This window comes from Medicago truncatula, chromosome 3, assembly GCF_003473485.1.
Source record: "Medicago truncatula cultivar Jemalong A17 chromosome 3, MtrunA17r5.0-ANR, whole genome shotgun sequence".
Classification (NCBI taxonomy): Eukaryota; Viridiplantae; Streptophyta; class Magnoliopsida; order Fabales; family Fabaceae; genus Medicago; species Medicago truncatula.
This window is the reverse complement of record NC_053044.1, coordinates 30,374,027-30,395,866: the sequence shown is the minus strand read 5'-3', so window position 1 is coordinate 30,395,866 and position 21,840 is coordinate 30,374,027. Positions and strand designations below refer to the sequence as shown.

At 32.3% G+C, this 21,840-nt stretch overlaps 2 protein-coding genes and 1 long non-coding RNA gene across 3 annotated transcripts; all 3 read left to right on the top strand.

The window, feature by feature from the left end:
• Window positions 1–7,036: 7,036 nt before the first annotated feature.
• LOC25491002 (spermidine coumaroyl-CoA acyltransferase) lies at window positions 7,037–9,730 on the top strand. Its single transcript, XM_013604916.3, has 2 exons — window positions 7,037–7,360; window positions 8,438–9,730. Exons 1-2 carry the CDS (start codon window positions 7,108–7,110, stop codon window positions 9,589–9,591), a joined length of 1,407 nt encoding a protein of 468 aa, XP_013460370.1. The 5' UTR covers window positions 7,037–7,107; the 3' UTR covers window positions 9,592–9,730.
• Window positions 9,731–13,997: 4,267 nt separating this feature from the next.
• Window positions 13,998–17,016, top strand: LOC25491000 (spermidine coumaroyl-CoA acyltransferase). The gene is made up of 2 exons (XM_024779265.2): window positions 13,998–14,323; window positions 15,508–17,016. Exons 1-2 carry the CDS (start codon window positions 14,074–14,076, stop codon window positions 16,650–16,652), a joined length of 1,395 nt encoding a protein of 464 aa, XP_024635033.1. The 5' UTR covers window positions 13,998–14,073; the 3' UTR covers window positions 16,653–17,016.
• A 547-nt stretch (window positions 17,017–17,563) lies between these two features.
• On the top strand, window positions 17,564–21,338 carry LOC25490999 (uncharacterized). Its single transcript, XR_003010380.2, has 6 exons — window positions 17,564–17,947; window positions 18,438–18,684; window positions 18,850–19,919; window positions 20,153–20,315; window positions 20,961–21,069; window positions 21,159–21,338. It is a non-coding gene; the product is annotated as an uncharacterized lncRNA (long non-coding RNA).
• Window positions 21,339–21,840: the final 502 nt, after the last annotated feature.

Sequence of the window (21,840 nt, the reverse complement as noted above, 5' to 3'; positions counted from 1 at the left end):
ATACCGCATATATACGGCACTTTGTATTTATCTTTTAAAAAATATAAATAGAACATTGCTTTTTTAAAAAAAAATTATGTTTTGATTTTATCACTGACCTCTTTTCATTTCCAGAGCCAAGCCTCCGAATTCTCAGGGACGGCCCTGCCTATGGCCATCCTCCAAGTGACAACTCAGCTGAAAGATGGTGTCCCTATTCGCTAAGAATGAGAAATGCTGTTAGCTCTTGTTTAGGCCAACTAGGCAGTTTGTTAGTGGCATAACCAATAGGAATCTGCCTATATATACTAATGTTTTGCTAATTATTGAATGGAATATTCCTTTTTCCTTTTCTCTATCTTTCTCAGGAGGTTTCTCTGTGCTATAACAGAGAACACAACACTATCACTATGTGACAAAATGTCTTTAATCAGCAATGAAGAAAGGGAAATGTTTTTTTTTCTTTCTTTTCTGTCTTCTCAAGTTTGGGTTGGTGTGTTGTAGCAATATATACACACACATTCATTTACACTCATTTTTATAAGTATTATTAAGGTGCAAGTTAGCAACATTCACTAATTTACATCAATTTTCATCATTCCAAATATTGTTTCATTAAAAGTTTGTCTTTATTATATGTTTTGTACCTTAAGCATGTCATTGTCTTTTTTGTTTCTTTTTTTAAGGATCTTTTTTAAGCTAGTTACAAAATTGCCTTTCTATTTAAAATTAATTAGAATATAAACAAAAGGGTGTTGTAGTAAACAATAAGTAGGTGCAGCTTGATAACTTGTATTTTAGTGTTTTTTGGTGGGTGTAAGTTAGCAACATATATATATATATATATATATACATATAGAGTTAGGAGATTCGTTGGCACCAAATCCTAACCTTCCATTTCAGTTTAATCAATGGCTCGTAATTACTCACAAGAAACATATTGTGATCTCCAACTCTTCAAGTGCGTGTAATCTCGCTCCATATTGTGTTTTTTTTTTCAACGGATCTTGAACTTTATAATATTTAATGCTGAAAATTGGATGCATTATGTATTGCCAAAGGTGAACGGAGGCAATCAAGAGGATATCTTTCTTTATTTATTTCAATCACAGACATATCATATATCATGATAATGGAGGTTTAATATATATATATATATTTTTTTTTATTTCTAATGGGATGCTCAGAATAATTGTTTGGAAAAATTCATATTAATGATAGTTATTTTATAGTAGAAATTAACCTGAGATCACTTGACAAAAAATAAAAAATTGATAAAATCAACATTTAGTATAAATAATCAAATCGACACTTTTTCATTCTTGTTTTTTTATTAAGTATACGGAAATTTCATCCATTGACATGGAAAAATTGCTTCAAGATTTTGCTTGCTCTTTTTTTAATTTCATTTTTTATTACGACTTCATCAATTAGAGGTTTTTTATCAATCATAGGTTTTTAATAAATGGATGTACTAATGGATCAAATAAATTTTTTCTTAATCCATGCATATATGGTAAACAAAATGGATAATTTTTTTAATGGTAAAATTAGTATGTGGTGAGAATCAAAAGAAAACCGAGCGCATGACTCTAAGCCATTGATTAAACTGAAACGGAAGGTTAGGATTTGGTGTCAACGAATTCGTTGACACCTAGTGTCAATGGATCCTGACTCATATATATATATATATATATAGGCAAGTTCTATGGTACACTCAACAATTTGAGTGTATTGGTACACCAAATCCTTAAATTAATAGTTAAATGAGTTATTTTTTGTAGGAAAAAAATTATTTTCTATCACCTATATATATATATACACTGTTAATTTACACTCATCTAAAAACACTAGGGATTTTGACCGAAAAAAAAAAATTGAGGATTAAGTTAGCAAGTTATATCTATTTGATTTTGAAAAGAAAAAAAAAACACTATATTTATTCAAACCAATTTAAAAAGAAGGGTGGTTTTGTAAGTTTCATTAACTTAATTACGAAAATAATAATTATTAAAACACTTGTTATGGTATAAAAACGTTGGCAAACTGATCCCTTTTTTTGTTCCCTGCCCTCTATTTTTTTCTTCTTTCTTAAGTACACTATTTTTCTTCACGCTATTTGCACTGTGATTTAACAAAAAAAAAATGCATAGCTAAGTACTCCTTTTTTCTCTCGAAAAAACTAGCAAAAAACTTGTGTTAAGCACGGGCCTGTGCTCTGCATGGGTTAATTTGAAGCATGGGCTATGCATCAAAGGACTTTGAGGGAAAAATGATAGAAAAATTAAGTGATAAATGGATAGAAAAATCACCTAAGTGACAAATGGATAGAAAAAATGATTGAAAATTAAGCGAGTTCATACTCGTATGAAGAAGTTAATTGCTGAAAAGTCTGAAGAGGCAACTCAAAGACGCGTTTCCTTCTTCTCTCTGATTTTTGATGTGCTCTCTGACCTCCCTCTACTTTTTCATCACCGTCGCCTTCAAGATGTAGACGGTGGTTGGTGGTGGTGCGACGATGGATTAGCCATCCGCAATGACCCGTTTATGTTTTCTCGGCGGTGGTTCGTCGGAAGATCAGGTTCCAAGGTGCATCCTTTTTCAGTCCGGTGGCTGCGCCGGTGGTTTGAGTTTGCTCAGATCGCGCCGCCGTGATTGTCTCATATTGATAAGATTTTGAGTTGTTGTTGTGCGTTTCACGTTTTCCTTCATGACGTCAGCAGCTTTGGTGATTCACAAATTATATATGTTTCATGGTGCTTCATATCGCTCCTTTTATTGGTCTAGTGTGGTTCTCAATGGTGGGATTGCTTGTTCTTAACAGGTTGCTTCTACTGTGCCTTGGATATGGATTGCATAGCCAGAAATGGCTTTTTAAACTTTATGTACTTTGTTACAGTTAGTAGTTGGTTTAGGGGCTTCATTATTGTGTTGACGGTCGCGCTCACTACCATCGTCAAAGGTTCGAGTTAGTAAGACTCGTCTCTGGTTCATGTTGGTGCTTGTTCGTGTTTGCCTCGGTTGTGCTTGTATGATCGCTTGCTAAGGGCCAGAAATGGTTGATTTGATCATCGTAGTATACGGTTGGTTCGCCTGGGTTCGCTAATTACTGTTTTGGCGGTCGAATCCACTCCACTTTCAAGCATCTATTTGTGGCTTTGTTCGTTTCATTCGCCAAACTTTATACCCGCTTGGTATTAACCGTTTGTTAGAACTTTTAGGGTTAGATCCACTTTGTGGATTTTTATTTTTATTTATTTTTTATGTTTTGCCCATTTGAGTTGTTCACTGGGTCATGTTTTATGTCCCCCCAGTTTTTATGTTTTTTTTTTTTTTTTTTTAATAATATATATGAGCAATTGACAATAGATTAGAGTAGGGTGCCAACTTAGTTGGACACGTTCTTTTTTATGTCAGTTTGCTCTTGGCTTATCAAAAAAAGAAGTTAATTGCTAAAAAAAAAAAAACAGAAGTAACAAAGTTTAAACCCTATTATATTATAAGGAAAGTGCTTGTTAATTTGATAAAAAAAAAAAAAAAAAAAAAAAAGGGAGATTAGTGTTTAGTTAAAAAATACGATGTTTGTGTTATTTTAGAAGACCTTGGAGGAGGTCAGTGTAATTTTATCATGATTTTTTTAAAAGAGTAATTTGTCCGTGATAAAATCATTGAAATAGTTGTTATTAAATATTATGAAGTGGTAAACTAAAAAAATGTAAAAATAATAAAGATTTCATTATTGATAAAGTTGTCGTTAAGAGTCTCGTGTATGAATTGTACAACTATATTAGTTAGTGACTCATTTATCATTTTTTTCAGTGTTTTTTATAGTTATATTTTTATACCGTGTTGACGGTCGATCCATTAATTGTTCTTCGCAGATGTTCACTTTTCATTTTTTTTAACCTGGTTTCACGTCTGTATACGGGTTTTGATTGCGCTCGTGATTAGTGAATTTTTTAAAGATTGATTAGGGTTGATCCACTTGGTCTGATTTATTATGTTGTATCCCCATTTTTTGTTGTACCTGAGTCAGGTTTAATGTTTCTAGTCTCTTTATATATTTAGATGTTGAAATATAGGAAAATTTGTTTTGACTGGGGTTAAGATTAAGTTTGTTTGCTCTTTAAAAAAAGATTAAGAGTGTATTTTATTGAGTGAGTTTGTTTTAATTTGTTTTTAAGAGGGAAAAAATAGGGGGAGGTTGAAGCAAAAGACACAAAAGGAAATAATTTTGATGACGTGTCAAAAGATTAAGAAGGGGTAATATTGTATTTTTTTGTAAACATTAAGTTTAATAATTAGATAATAGAAGTACACCTTATTTTTTTAACCGTAATTACCTCTTGTGTTGTTATCATTTTTTTTTAAGGAGGTACACCTTGTGTTATATAAATATGACTAATCCTTTTGTACCTAGAAAAATAAAAAATATGACTAATCCTTTTGATTAGATGAGAGGGGCATTATTGTATATGGCTAAAATAAAATCATAGTACAATGTTTTAAGTGGTTGTAAACAATTTGATAAAACTTATAAAAATAAGTGTAAATAATTAAGTGGGTGTAAGTTGATAACTTACACCTTAATAATTTTATGTGGACGTAGCTTGCTGCTTTATACCTTAATATTTTTATACCTTAATATATATATATATATATATATATATATATATATATATATATATATATATATATATATATATATATGCGAAATACTTTTTCTTTCCATTACAGGCTTCAATATTGAATTTATGAATTTATTCTTTATATAATATATTTAAGTCTTTAATCTAAAAATGAGACAAAGCTTATTGCAATAGTGATGATAGGTCATCTTACGTTATTTTTAGCATGTTTTTCAGTTTATTTTAATAGGAAATAGCAGCAAAATGGAGGAGTATTAGAACAATTCCCTATGATTTCGGAAATTTTGTAATGTTTTCTATATTTGAGTCTGTAATTCTAGTTTTCCCGAAACATAGCAATTTTAGCGGGTTTTTGAAGTAATTCACGAAGAAATCATGCAAATCGGCAAATCAAGAACAACCGAAGAATTGTGAAGATTCAAGAGAAAATAATAAAGATTCAAAAGGCCTCAGAAGACTTACAAATGAGAGGAATTATCTTCTCAAAGTACTGAGGCAAGTTAGTGGAAGACGAAGACCTAAAAACGACGGAAAATCGGAGATTGGACCCGGAAGGAAGGAAAAATGCGCCTAGGGCATTTGAAATGCGACCAGGGCATGAAATTTACATTTCATGCGCATAGGGAATTTCCCATGCACCTAGGGCATGCATTGGGGTGCTAACTATGTGCCCCGTGCATGCAAAAAGTCAGGACGCAATTGTCTTTTCATAATTTCGTTTTGGGTAAAGCCCGCACTTTTATCTCAAGCCCAGGTAGAAACTCTCACTATAAATACTGACCTTCCTCATTCAGAATTTCTCGTTCAGAACTGGAGCAGTTCAAGAGGAAGGCAACTTTGGAGCTTCCGGAACTTTTTTTTTCAGGCTTAGAGATGTATTTTTTTTTTTTTTTTGAAGAAGCAGACTTAGAAATATATTTTTTAAATAAGCAGATTTAGAGAAGTATTATTAAATTAATGTAGAGTTTATCGCGTGGGAGTGAGAAAAAAAACAGGAAAACAAAACCAAGACTTGAGAATGGGTCAATAGTCAATACAACAATACTTTATTGAGAAATTCTTGTGTAGGAACGAACCTAACCTATCATCCTTACAAACAACAAATTAAAACATGACACGTCGTTGTTTTCTTTTAAAATAATTATAAAAAAATAAATCAACAAGTCCTTTCTCTCTCCCTCCACCACCACTAGTTCGTGATCTTCCATCACCATTCACCAGCAACACTATTCATGGTGGAAAAACAACGATGTTTTAATTTGTTGTTTGTAAGGATGATAGATTAGGTTCGTTCCTACACAAGAATTTCTCTACTTTATTTTTTTAAAGGTATCAATACTCTTTTTTTTTTTTTTAAGGCATACATCAATAATTATATACTTCGGAATGAGTCAATACATCAATACTGATATTCCAGCAAAAAAAAAAAAAAAATACTGATATATAATGCGAATTTTTAGTGTTGATCGATGCAGTACTTCTTTTCCCAATTACACTCTTCGTTTAAGGTAGTGTATTTTTAATTTATGCTTTTTATTGCAATAAGAACAATTTCACTTATAGCTTATTTTGATCCCATCTATCAATATTATTTGATTGTATAATATAAAATAAATATAATTCAACGCAATAGAAAAACGGACAAAACAAGCATGTGAATGCCTGTCTTTGGTGCATAATGTAAGTGTTATAAATACAAGGTACATGTTCTAATTTGAGTATTAAAAATAGTTGCATATGGAAGAGCAAAAAGAGTTGTATATTTAGAGATGCATTATTAAATTGATGTAAAGTTTATCGTGTGGGAGTCATGAAATTAAAAAGACAAACCAAACCTAGACTTGAGAATGAGTCAATATTTCTATACATACATAAGTATAAACAAATACTTAGTTTTGATGTAATACTTTTTCTTCCAATTATAGTATTCATTTAAACCATCGAATTTATGAATTTATCATTTACATAATAATATATTTAAATCTATAATTTAAAAAACAATAAACCTTATTGCAATCGAAACATTCCCGGAAAAATAAGAACAAATACTAAACACCATATATGAGCTAACTTATTTAGATGTAATTTGCAAATATTATTATTTAATTGTATATCATAAAATAAATATACAATTAAGTGCAATACAAATTTGGACAAACAAGTATCTTAATGCTCATCTTTTGTGCATAATGCAAGTTTTAAAAATTCAAGGTCCAAGTTCTATTTTTACTCGTAAAAAATAGACTTGTTTAACATAATGCATTTTTTTATTTCTTTTGCAGACTTTGAGATACTAATTTGTTTAATGTGTTTGTTTGAACTCTGGTTCAAATAAGATTCGTACAAATTACTATTTCTGATTTTATTATATGAACCACTTGCGTGTACGTTTATATATAAGAATTACTATTTCCCATCTTTCAAAAGCATAACAAATCCATATCCCACCTGCCACTGAATTTTTTACCAATCCTTTTCCATGGAATATGAGAAAGCACCCCTAAAGATTGAAAAGGAAGATGTTTTGCTTGTAAAACCATCAAAATCCACTCCATCTTGTATTCTTTCTCTGTCAACACTTGACAATAAAGGTGCCAATAATAACATTGTCCAGACAGTTCATGTATACCGATCATCATCAGCAATTCATGACTATGATTCCAGTTTCAACCCTTGTCATATATTCAAAGAAGCGTTGTCCAAGGCTTTGTTTTATTATTATCCTCTAGCAGGTATATATTTTTTTTTTTATACGGGTAACAATGATTTGGTCCATAAATGTGTAACAAGTAGTTATAATATATAGTTCTTCAATGTATCAAAATATGAAAATAGTTCTTGATTGTGCAATTCGTTAGTCAAAATAAGCTGACATTAAGTAAATATATTGTGGGACTGATATGACAATATTGACGAATCATTTTAATGTAAGAGACTATTTTGACTAACATAATTCACTATCAAAGACTATTTTAAGACTATTGTGACGATTCGTTACACATTCAAAGACAAAAATGTTATTTTTCTTTATTTTATTTGAGAAGAACTGATTGTGATTATTAGACATTTTTACGGTAAAATATACTTTATTTAAGTTTTAAAATAAGACCATTACAATCAATTTGACTATGATTTGAAACATATTGCATACATAATTTTTTGGTCAAAGACATCTAAAGGTCCTTTAAGTTTTTCGTTTTTCCCAAAGTCGTCCTTTAAGTTTCAAAAGTCCCAAACAAGTCTTTTAAGTTTCAAAAATCCCAAACAAGTCCTTTTAGTTTTTGAATCGTTTCAAACAAGTCCTTTTAGAGGATGATGGTGATGACTTAGATGATAGCAACAAAGAGCATTATCCACCATTTATAATGTCTGAAAAGATGACTAATTTTAAGTGAGTGTTAGGAGGCAGATTTGGTATCAAAGATGAGTTCAAGGAAGCAATTACCAACTATGCTATCTACAATAAGACTTGTTTGAAACGATTCAAAAACTAAAAGGACTTGTTTGAGACTTTTGAAACTTAAAGGACGACTTTGGAAAAAATGAAAAATTTAAAGGACCTTTATATGCATTTGGCCTTTTCTTTTTTTAGAGTCGAATACACACTATCAATACACATAGAAATTTCATTAGTGATCCTTCAAAAAAAAAAAAAATCATTAGTGAAAAATTTAATAAAACAGAATATTAATCCTAATGAACAAACTAATTTCTTCCAAATGACCATTGATCAAGAATAATGAAATATCCACAATCTTTAATTGCATCAATCTTCAGAAAAAAATTGTTGTTGTTCGCTTGTTTTGCAGGTAGACTGGTGAGACATGCCGATGGAAAATTTAGAGTCAAGATCAATATCGACAGTGCAGAATTTGGCGTTCCGTTCTTGGAAGCAACTGCTAACTGCACACTTTCTTCCCTTCATTACCTGGACAATACTAACACTGAAATTGCAAAACATTTGGTGCTTGATTTTCCTACTCCTCAGGATAAAAATTACCCTTTGGTGTTAATGGTGACAAAATTTCTCTGTGGTGGTTTCACAATTGGAATGGGGATGTCACATGCTATTTGTGACGGATTTGGTGCATCACAATTCTTCAAAGCAGTTGTTGAACTTGCAAGAGGAAGAACTGAGCCATCTGTGAAACCTGTGTGGGAAAGAGAAACACAAGTTGGATCAATAGCTATACAACCTTTTCCACAATGTCCCATGGACAGAAAATCTGTTGCATTTTCACCCTTTGTGAATCAAACTAATACTACAATTATTAAGCAATATTCTTTTAAAGTAGAGGGCGAAACGATAACAAGACTTAAGTTGAGTTTGATGAATAAAAGTGAAAAAATAGGGTTTACAACTTTTGAAGTTCTTGCAGGTTATGTGTGGAGGTCAAGAGCAAGAGCCTTAAAGCTTAGCAGCAATGATAAAACAATGCTGAATATGTTAGTTGGTATGAGACGTAACTTGATGGATTTTGATACTTTACCGAAAGGGTATTACGGGAATTCTACCATGGATGCAAAAGTTGTTTTAAAAGTGAGTGAGCTCGATGAAATGCCACTCTATGAAATTGTTAAGCTGATTAAAGAGACTAAAAATATTTCTTTCACCACTGATTATGTTACTAATTCAATCAACTCTGTGGAGACAAATCAAGAGGAGGATTTCAGCATGGAATTGGAAGCAAGTGGTGCAGTAACAGTTTTGACAGAGTGGAAGCATTTGGGTTTTCATGAAAATATAGATTTTGGAGGCTATGAAGTTGTGAATTTAGTACCAGCACCGTGCAAGATGCTTGCTACCGTTGATGCGTGCATTTTCTCGTCTCCTAATAAACTTGATGATCATGATCCATCAATGGATGGAGGAGTTAGGATTTTCACATCACTCCCTGTTGATGCCATGCCTAAGTTCAAGGACGAAATTGAAGCTTTAAGGTTTCTTTACTCGAAGTTGTAGGTGATCCACACTATAACATTGTAATCACTTTGTCATGATTATGTATTTTGTTTTATTACTACTATAAATTATTTCTAAATAATTGTACAACTGTGCCATTTTATTATATGTAAATGTCATATGGATGATTTTGTTTGTACGCCTCGATATATTTCTTTTTATATAACAATTATTATATTGATAAAACGAGTATTTGGGGGTACTCCAAACCAATAAACAAAGAAAGACTCAAATCTCACTAATATCAAGAGAGCGTAGCCAATCAAGACCAAACCCAAAACCAACAAGACGCAAACAAAATGAAAAACTAATTCGTAACAAGAGAAGCCACCATCATTCATAATACAAGCAACGAGAAGCTCAACAAGAATCATCTTCAAGAGAGGACTAATATATTTCTTAATGAGAAAAGAAGAATATTAGAGATGTGCTACATGTTGCCAATATATTTTCAAGGAGAAGCTCAACATGCTTAAAGGGGATTTCAAAATTTGGAGTCGGGAGGTTTTTGGTAATATTGATCTTAGAATTGAGATACTAGGTTAGAAGATTAGGGTTTTGGACTTGAAAGCCAAGGGTTTTATTTTCTCCGGAGGAGGGTGTAATTAGGAGCCATGCCTTCGCATACATACACCCGTTAAGTGCAAAGATTTGCATGCCTTCGCATACATGTACCCCTTAAAGGGCTGCGGTTATGGTGCATAAGGATTTCCTTATGCACCATAACCGCACCCCCTTAAAGATGGGATACAAATATGGGTTATTTCCATGCATCTGTAAAGATGCGACAGAGGAAGAACTCGATTTTGGCGCTTCGTGTTAGGGACAACTGGGTTGAGTACATTGCAGATGTCAAAGCAGATGTGATCAGTTTCTTCTCTTATCCCTTCTCCAAGTCAGTGTAAGATAGTCCGACTTTATATGGTATTGAATTTCAACAGATTTCTTCTATTGAAGTTAATTTTGTCCTATCAACGCCTTTTCTGCTATCTAAGATTAATGTGGTGGTGGTTCAGTCCGTTGGTATTAAGAGTCTAGGAATACAGGTTTAATTTCTCTATTAATATCAAAAGATTTTGGACACTTCTCCTGGAAGATGTGGGGGTTATGTATGATTAATTCATCACTCATGTGTTGGGGAATTTCAACATATCTCTCTCCTAGGGTCTCTTTACAAGTTAGTGGCTAAGATACTTGGAGGTCTGCACAAGACTATCTCACCTAACCATCTAAAGTCAGGAAATTATGGTGGATGGAGTGGTGGCAGTGAAGGAGATTATCGACCTAGCAAAGAAGTCACCAAAGAACTGCCTAATTTTTAAAGTGGATTTTGACGAGGCATATGATTCGGTTAACTGAGATTTCTAGCATAATATGATCGTAAGATTAGGTTTTTATGTTAAATAGCGGTCCTAAAATAATACTCCTTCCGTTTTAAAATGAGTGTCGTTTAAGGTTTTTACACACATTAAGAAATGCATTAATTAAAAAAAGATGTTAATTTACCAAATTATCCTAATCAACTATTGGTTTGTTTTCATTAAAGAAAAATAAAGTTTTGAAAGTTGTGTATGTAGTATTAATTGAAGGGTACAATTGAAAAGAAAAAGTTATTATTGCATTGGAACAGAGGGAGTAGTATTATGGTTAGATTAGGTTTTTATGTTAATTACTATTATTTTTATTCTTTAAGAGAGAGAGTTTGTTTATGTTTTCAACATGCTATTTATGGTAGATTGAATAAAAAAATGTATAATAAACGAGGGTTCATAGATAAAGAAATAGGTAATAGTTGGAAATAAGAAAATGGTCTTATAAAAAGAGACAAAAAAATTCTTAAAAGGATCTTATAATTAGAGACGGAGGTAATAATTGCTTACACTAAATAAATGGCCGATGATTATAACAAAAATAGATCTTGCTAACCAATGCTACATGGACATTGATTAATAAATAGAAATTTTGTCATTGAACTATAAGTTGTTTCTTTTGACCAACAAATAATTACACTATATTTTTATATAAAAATTTATTTATTTTGTTTGCTTAATTAGTACATGATAGACACTGGTTAGCATTCTCCTAAATAATAATAATAACGTTTTTTCTAGATTACCTTTGAAGAATGGTGGGTAATTTACCAACCAACCAATGAAAATGAGCAATTTGTTGGTGGGGTCAAGATAGTTCATGAATATCACTTAAAAATGTGCTTATGTGGCTAATGTGTATTGGTTGGGATAAATTACCCATCATTCTTCCATGGATACCCTAGTTGTCACCTAATAATAATAATAATAATAATAATAATAATAATAATAAGGTCATGCTAACTTGTGTTCCTAAGACACATGTTAAGCTAACCAAAAGGGCACAAGTTGGCATTTTCTTAATAATAAATTAAACCATATAAAGTTTGTGTTGGTATTAATTATAAAGTTTGACCGTAATTTTTTTTTTTGTGAACTTCTCTAGATTAGTGCATAATTTAAGTGTTGCAAATTGGAGGTCCAAGTTTTTTTTTTTTTTTTGGTTAGGTAGCCTAGTGACTAGAATTCACCTCATAAGGTGAATAAGTGGGGTGTCCGGGGTTCGAACCCTGACCCCTGCATATAATAATGATTTATCTTACCAACTGAGCTATGCTTACGGGACTGGAGTTCCAAGTTCTATTATTACTCGTAGAAAAAGACTTGCTTATAGAACAAACAAAAGAGTTGCATAATTTTTTTTTTTATTTGCAGACTTAGAGATGCATTATTAAATTGATGTAAAGGTTATCGTCTGGGAGTAAAATGAAATACAAAAAAGCAAAACAAAACCACGATTTTTTTTTTAAAGAAAAACAAAACCACGACTTGAAATGTGTCAATAAATCAATACCTTTTTTAATTTGGAGACTTACATATGCATTACTAAATTGATGTAAAGCTGTCGCGTGGGAGTCATGAAATAAAGTAATTGATGTAAGTTATCGTGTGGGAGTCGTGAAATAAAAAATAAAAACAATACCATGACTGAGTCAATGTACATTTCATTTTTATTATAACAAAAATATTAATTCATTCAAATTGATATAGTACATCGGATACACATTAATATGATCAACATCATCAAAAGCATAAATGTTGAATCTACAAATAAACTCACAACACCCAACTTAATATCATGCAATGGCAAAATGCTTCCGGATCTACAATGTTGACGCTCAAATAATTGATTGAATTTGTAATTAACTGAAACCGATATTTAAATATGAACCACAAGACGACGCTCGCACTCCGTTGAAGAAATTATGAAAAAACACAAAAGAAAAAAATTGGATATATGTGAAAACCACATATTTAAATTGAAAGCAATAAGAAAAAAATGTAGATGAGATATAGGTCAAAAAATGACTTAAAATGATCCTTCCTCGATGAACGAAGGAAAATAAGAAATTAGAGAGAAGTGAAGTGTCCTCGTGAACTTAGCTGATCAGTTGGTTGGGACAATGCATAAAATATGCAAGGTCCAGGGTTCAAACCCCAGCCACAAGTGGAGTTTCTCTCACTAAACTATTAGGGCCGACATAATTATAATGAGTGTTTATATATATATATATATATATATATATATATATATATATATATATATATATATATATATATATATATGAGCTGCTAATTTATACCCACCTAAAAACAGTAAGGTGTAAATTAGCAAGCTACACCCACTTATATTTTACTAACCTTTTGTTTCTATTCTAATTAAATTTAAATAAAAGGACAATTTTGTAACTATCTTAAGGAAGATCCTTAAAAAAGAAACAAAAAAGACAATAATATGCTTAAATACAAAACATGTAATAGAGGCAACTTCTAAGGAAACAATATTTGGAAATGATGAGTGTGTGTAAAATAGTGAGGTGAGTGTAAACAATTTGATAAAATTTATAAAAATGAGTGTATATAATCAAGTGGGTGTATGTTGCAAACTTATACATTAGTGTTTTTAGGTGGGTGTAACTTGCTAATTTACACCTTAGTGTTTTTAGAGGGTGTAAATTACCATTACTAATTTAAGTATTATAATGTAGACAAAGGAGTATCTTTAATGTCCATCTTTTGTGCATAATGTAAGTATTATAAAATGGAGGTTCAAGTTCTATTTTTACTTGTAAAAAAAGACTTGAAAATAGAACAAAAGAAAGATTTGCATTATTTATTTATTTTTGTTGCAGACTTAGAGTGATGCATTATTTTTATTGTGTTTGTCAGAATTCTGGTACAAGTAAGATTCGTACAGATTGTCATAAAGTAAATTAAAAGATTCTGTACATATTACAATTTCTGATTTTAATATATGACCTACTTGCATTGCATGTTTATTATATATATGCATTTCTTCTCCCATGTGTTCGCTCATCCTTACTCCTTATTTGCCAAAGACATATCAAATCAATATCTCACCTCCCACTACATTTCTCATCGATCCTTTTCCATGGAATATGAGAAAGCTCCCCTAAATATTGAAAAGGAAGATGTTTTGCTTGTAAAGCCATCAAAATCCACTTCTTCTTGTATTCTTTCTCTATCAACACTTGACAATAAAGGTGCCAATAATAACATTGCCCAAACTGTTCATGTATACCGATCATCATCAATTCATGATTATGATTCCAGTTTCAACCCTTGTCATGTATTCAAAGAAGCGTTGTCCAAGGCTTTGTTTTACTATTATCCTCTAGCAGGTATACTAGTTTTTTTCTTTAAGAACAACCGATGGTAATTATTAGTCTTTTTACCGTAAAATAAACTTCATTTAAGTTCTAAAATAAGAAGAGTACGATCAATTTGACTATATGTATTTTGAATGTTTTTATTTTAATTTTCGAGGAATATTTTGGATGTTTTTTTATTTGGATAAATACTTCGATTTCTGCTATTTTATGAGTTGCTTTAAAAAAAAATGGATCATAGTTTTATTTCAATGGTGATGTTTTTTATTGCCTTTTTATAATTAAAGTGTGGGTAATGGGTACGGGTGTGGGCACTTAGGTGCCCATAGGGTATGAGGAAATGCACTAAAGTTGTTACCCACGAGTGTACGGGCTCGGGCACGGGCATTTTTTACAAACGCGGGTATGGGGAAGGGTACTATTGTACCCTACCCATTGGGTACCCATTGTCATCCCTAGGTGTCTGATATTCCTAAGACACTTATACGACACGTGTCGGACAGCTAAGACCGGTGTCTGACACCTATATAACACTCTTACGAGCTGTGTCGGCAACACAAACAAATATGTAGAACTTTTTTTCTTCTCTCTTTGATCCACACAACGTAGATATAAGAGTTACATATATGTTGAGAAATGTTGATCAATTTAGGAGTTATAGAAATTTAAGTTAATTACAACATTTTTAGCTTTTATGACAGTAGATGAATAAATAAAGGTCATATATTATGGTATCTTGTTTTAGAACGTTTTTTAAAGAAATAAACTGCTCAAGTTAGATGCTTAAATATGTGTTTTGATTATCATTTTAGACCGTCTATAAATAAATTAATATATATGTACCGGTGTTTATGCCCTATATTTTTTACATTAGAGATGTCGATTTGTCTGTGTCAATGTCGTGTGAGGTGTCTGTGTTGGAGACTATGCTTCATAGGAAATAACAAAAAAGAGTTTGACTATGAGTTGAAACATTTTGCATCTATATTTTTAAAGTCAACACGTTATCAACACAAATAGAAATTTCAGTAGCAAAAAGTACTTTAAAAAACCAAAATCTTAGTCCTAACAAACAATTTTTTTTCACATATGGCTATAAGTGAAGAATAATGAAAGATTCACAAACTTTACTTGCATTTGCATCCACCTTCTGAAAAGAAAAAAAAAATTGTTTTTGTTGTTTGCTTGTTTTGTAGGTAGACTAGTGAGACATACTGATGGAAAATTTAGAGTCAAGATCAATACCGACAGTGTAGAATTTGGCGTTCCGTTCTTGGAAGCAACTGCTAACTGCACACTTTCTTCTCTTCATTACCTGGACAATACTAACACAGAAATTGCAAAACATTTGGTGCTTGATCTTCCTTCTCCTCAAGATAAAAATTACCCTTTGGTGTTAATGGTGACGAAATTTCTTTGTGGTGGTTTCACAATTGGAATGGGGATGTCACATGCTATTTGTGACGGATTTGGCGCATCACAATTCTTCAAAGCAATTCTTGAACTTGCAAGAGGAAGAACCGAGCCATCAGTGAAACCTGTGTGGGAAAGAGAAAACCAAGTTGGAACAATAACTACACAACCATTTCCACAATGCCCCATGGACAGAGAATCTGTTGCATTTTCACCCTTTGTGAATCAACCTAATACTAAAATTATTAAGCAATATTGTTTTAAAGTAGAGGGCGAAACGATAACAAGACTTAAGTTGAGTTTGATGAACGAAAATATAAGGTTCACAACTTTTGAAGTGCTTGCAGGTTATGTGTGGAGGTCAAGAGCAAGAGCCTTAAAACTTAGCAGCAATGACAAAACAATGCTAAATGTGTTAGTTGGTATCAGACGAAACTTGATGGATTATGAAACTTTACCTAAAGGGTATTATGGCAATTCTACCATAGATGCAAAAGTTGTTTTAAAAGTGAGTGAACTCGATGAAATGCCACTCTATAAAATCGTTAAGCTGATTAAAGAGACTAAAAATATTGCTTTCACTGCTGATTATGTAAGAAACTCAATAAACTCTTTGGAGACAAATCAAGAGGATGGTTTAAGCATGGAATTGGAAGCTAGTGGTGCAGTAACGGTTCTAACAGAGTGGAAACATTTGGGTTTTCAGGAAAATTTAGATTTTGGAGGTTATGAATTAGTGAATTTTCTACCTGCACCATGCAAGATGCTTGCCACCGTCGATGCATGCATTTTCTCATCAGCTAATAAACTTGATGATCATGATCCATCAATGGATGGAGGAGTTAGGATATTTACTTCACTCCCCGTTGCTGCTATGCCTAAGTTCAAGGACGAAATTGAAGCTTTAAGGTTTCTTTATAGAAATTAAAGTGGATTTGGATATGGTGGCTGGTGCAGCGGGCTGTTGATTCGCTCATGATTGGGTTGTAAACTTGTAACCCCCGATTGACTATTTGTGTGTAAAATCCGATCGGATCGTAACTTCAGACTGGTTATTTTCATCAAGGTGAGCAACTTTGAGGTGCTTAAAAGCAATTGTCTTAACTGAATGCAAGGAAGATTCAAAGACTCAACAGATCGAATTCCATTCTTTTTCATTTCATTTGTACCTTATCCCTAATTTCTATTTTATAGTATTGTCATGACTTGTCATTATTAATTGTTTTGTTAATTATATATATCCTCTCTGGATTATTGTACAACTGTGTTATTTTTATCATGAAATGTTATAAGGAAGATTCTATTTGTAGCCTTGACACATTATTTTATGAAACAACAAAGATTATATAAATAATGAAAGTACTTGAGGTATTCTAGGCCAAACAAACAAGAGATTATCAAATCCAACCAACCCCAAGAGAGGCTAATCAATCAAGACCAAATCCAAAAAGAACAAGGAGAAATTAAATTAATGGGGTGGTCTCGGCGAGGTTTTTGCGTTTTTATAGGTGGGTTGAATACCACTTGTACTTATTGTCGCTTGATTGATAAGAATTTTGTTTGATTTGAAAAAACAAATCGCCAATTCTTAGAGAGATTATTTTTTTTAATGGAATTCTTCGAGAGACTAACAAAAGAGATTTACATTGATCCTAGATAATGAATTCATAGTTATCATGTCAGTAGAGCAATTTTTGAACATTGATTGCTTTTATGAACACATGTTCTTGTATTATCATACAAAGTTAGTTTATGTCCTTTTATTGCCCTGCTCCTTACCTTTGTTTATGGCTTTGATCAGTGCATTTGAGCTGGATATGTATGGAACTTTTTGTATGCATGAGTAAACAACTTTTTTTTTTGTTGATAAATTTGAGTTAAAGTTTTTATTTTTAGTTGCACTCTGAGCCTGACATCTGTTTTGGTGGCAGCCACCGTGTCCTCTATGCCTTGTGTGTGCTATCTCAGATTGTCAATGATAGCAGGGTGTTACTTGGAGGCGGGTGGCCTGAAATGGTAATGGCAAAGGAAATTGATGCATTGGATAGAAAAACTCGAGGAAAGAAATCTCTTACAATGGAGGCATTTACCCGGGCACTCTTGGCTATCCCAACAACCATTGCTGATAATGCTGGTTTGGACAGTGCTGAGTTGATTTCTTAACTCCGTGTTGCGCACCAGAACGAGGGATGTACTGCTGGAATTGATGTCGTCTCTGGTTCCGTAAGTACAATTCTGAGAATTGCAGTGATATATCATTCTATAATCCCTTTGCTTGGAAATAGATCTGTTTCTGATCACTGCATTCACTCCGGTCATTCATAGTGATTTTGATATAAAACATGTCTCATTGAAATTTAAATATAAGTTTGTATTTATTTCATGCAGTCAGTTCTTATTTAGATTGACTCCCTAGTGGATACAATGGAGTTAGGATGTGTATGATAGGGACTTTGGTATTATGCGGTGACTAAGTCCCACTGAATAATACGAGAGGCTTAGTGAAGTAGTCAAGTGACTTAGTTCTTTACCCTTGACAACTAGTTTTTAAGAAGTTCTTAACAGTTTATCATTTATTAACTAAGTATCTAACAGTGATTTTACCAAGGTTTGTTGTATTTTAGAAAAATATCATGTAGGCTGCTAGCTCAGCATGCTTCCTTTCTGTTTTCTGTTTGGCTAATATACTTTGATCGATGTGTACTTCTCGTAGGTTAGAGACATGTTTGAACAGGGCATTTGTGAAGCATTCAAAGTCAATCAGGCTGTGTTGCTATCTGCAACAGAGGGAGCTGCTGAGATGATCCTTAGAGTCGATGATATAATAACATGTGCTCCAAGGAGGAGAGAAGAAAGAATATTGTAAAAATCTAGTGATCACCCAACTTTCAGATGCTTTGCCATGCCTTGCAAATTCTGACTTTTTCCAGATGTTAGGTAGTTGGATGTGCAACATTAAGGTAAGAATAATGAAGGGAAAACAATGTTGTATTTGTGATTTGAGTATATGGATACTTATCTTAAGAAATTCAGTTTTTCAGAATTTGAATTGTTATGAAAATGATTTATTAAAAAGGTAATTCAGACTTTATTAATTGTGTTGATTTTTTCTTACTTCCGTGTAGATTGAAAAAGCAAAGATTTCATGCCCTTGTTGGTTTCATGTGGGATCAAAACCATTGATACAGAGAACTTTAGACGTAAGCTCTAAACATGCAAGAGCTTGACACAAAATTGAGCATAACATAGGTTGCGCCAGAGTTGAAGCAAAGATAGGTTGTAGATTTGTTAGTTATCATTTATCTTGCGCCAAAGTTGCATGTAACTTGACTTGTTTTTACAAGTATTAACTAGTTCAAGAAGTATCTTGAGTGATCATGATGTACTATGAATTATGACTGACTTGTTCTTTTCTTTTCACTGTCTGTTTTGGTCATATTATTAAGCACAAGGAGCTGAGGTTACAAATGAAGACCATAGTGGTTTTGTTTAGGCATATTCATGTAGAACAAAAATAGGATCTGGGGAATATCATCAAGTCTCCAAAATTCTTATGTGATAATAATTTATTATAAGTAAAACACGGCGCAAACAACCATAGTTCTACTAGTACTGGTTCAAAAATCTTGAAACTTAATATTAAATAGAAAACAGTGCATCAATCCCTCTATTTGTAAGAATTTTCAAGATTTAGCAACTACATGGTGAATTGTCAAAGCTAAATCACATCATATATTAACACAGCAGTAATCATAAATATTTAAAAGGCACTCTGCATTCCCTTGGAGTTATTCTATATTACAATGACCACAAAGCTAATGATCAGCAATAAAAACTTCCTCGAGCCATTTCGTTTTATTGTTAAAACTTGTTTATTTTTCTGCATTTGACTATAAATGCTTGACTGTACTGGTCTGTCACTTGTCTTTCTTTGAATGGTCAGCTGTTGAAGGATCTGCTGCATGTATTTCTGTTGCTAATATAACACCATTGCCTTTTTATGTAGTGAATTTTTGGCGGTTTCAGCGGATTCATTGGTTGTTGAGTCATTAATAGAGCTATTGGATAATGAGAGTTTGAGGAAAGACACAACACAGCCTTCTCCTGAATGGTCATTAGATCATATAGTTCTCTTAGTTGAGTTTCGCTGCTGCAAAAATACACCCAGGCAATGCAATGACTCTTAACCGATAAGGTACCATTATTCATGCTCTTCCCCATTTCAACTCATTCTCGTATATACTTTTGTATTATATATGCTTTATTGGCATTGGTTTTTCAAAGGCCAGATTCTCACTCACCAATCCTTTTATATAGAGATGTAATGTTCTTGGCATTCATATTTTTATCTGTACTGTGAGAGTTCTAAAATAGTTGTGAACCTTATTTGTATACATACCGTGAATTGATATTAAGTTTGGTTATCAGGTACATTAAGTTTGATACATTCACTCCCGCAGCAGAACGAGGGCTTCCTGTTACTAGAGTTATTAGTCGAATGGCTTTGCAAGAGATTCTTGCTCATGCAGACGGGGATGATGTCAATATGAATGGTTGTAATGTTGTCGATTTCATTGATCATGAAACTAAGGTAATTAAAGAAAGCTTCTATTGAAGATTCTCCATACATTGCTAACATAGGTATTTTTGAAGTTTTTTGACAATATTTTATTTGGTAGTGTGATTCATCTCTTAGGATTTATTATCACTTCTTATTGATTGGTGTTTCTCATATTTTGTCACATATCACAAATCTGCAATGGTACTCAATTGAATATCACAAATTTGTAATTTTTAGTTTATCAGCTCCTTATGTGACACAAAGCAAGATGTGAATTCCTTAAGGAGGAACCATATTAATCAATCTGAATGCATTTCATATGTGTTGATTGTTTCTCAATGCTGATAACTTTTGAAAAATGTATGTTAGTTCTAAGAAAATGTGTCATATCTTTATTTCCATTGTTGCATTGCTTGTGATAAACTCAATTATCAGAAGCACCAAATCAATATATGGAGAAGAAGGGATATATCTCAGTAAATGATTTTAATTGAGCTTTTTTGGTTGTTTTACTGAAAACTTTTGTTATTAGGTTGAAGATTTTATACCTCAGCAATGTGGAAAAATGTTTGTTAGTTTTAAGAATGCTTGATGGAATTTTTCCATAGTATTTTATCACTGATTTGTGTTATATGAATGCTTGGGGTGGTAGATTTACACTGTTCTTGTAAGTAGGGCGGCCACAGAGACATTTGCTCATAATTGGGTGGAGTGCATTTGCGAACAAGAAAAAGCTAATGGCTCTTTTCCAAGACCAGTTGGGTATCTCCCTCGCCCTTATAAGGTTGGCTCTCTTGTGTGAAGTTATTTATTTCTCAAAGCAATTTTATTAACATCGAGTCTGTTATAATTGTGGCTTTTGATACTTCTCAGGCACCTTACTCACGTAGAGAAAGTAATGATTCTGTCAATGATGAAACAAGTGAGGGAAGTGTAGAAGAGGAAAGAAAGATTATGAGAGATAAAAGTGAGGGCAGGGAAGAATAGGAAAGAACGATGATATGTACATCTACTGCAGATGATAGGCACTATTAGTTGCTTAATGTTAACTGATTTGAGAATTTATATTTTTATATATAATAATTTCTAAAAGTTTGGTTGTTATTGCTTTTCTTACCTAGTTCTAGATAAAAAATAGTCAATAAGCATGTCAACTTATGAAAACAACGTAGAGAATATATTGTAGTAGCAGGTCAACTTATGAAAATAGTCAATAAACATAACAGTTTTTAAAAATGTACAAGATTGGATAGTGCAAGAGTACACTAATAACTTTTTTTTTTTTTACAAAATTACACTAATAACTTGTGATTGTGAATCAATGACTATTTATCGACTAGTAATATAATCGACATTTTAAGTATATTTTTCACAATCTAGCTTAATCACTTTTTGGTTAGATAAACTAAAAAAATTAAATTATAATAATATAACTAGCTAGGAATAAACTACGAAAATACTAGGAACTTGCGGCTAGAGATTTACTTTAAAATTATTGTGGCAATATCCGAGCCAAATAGTTAGGAAACTTGAATTTTGAATAGTTGCTAGATAT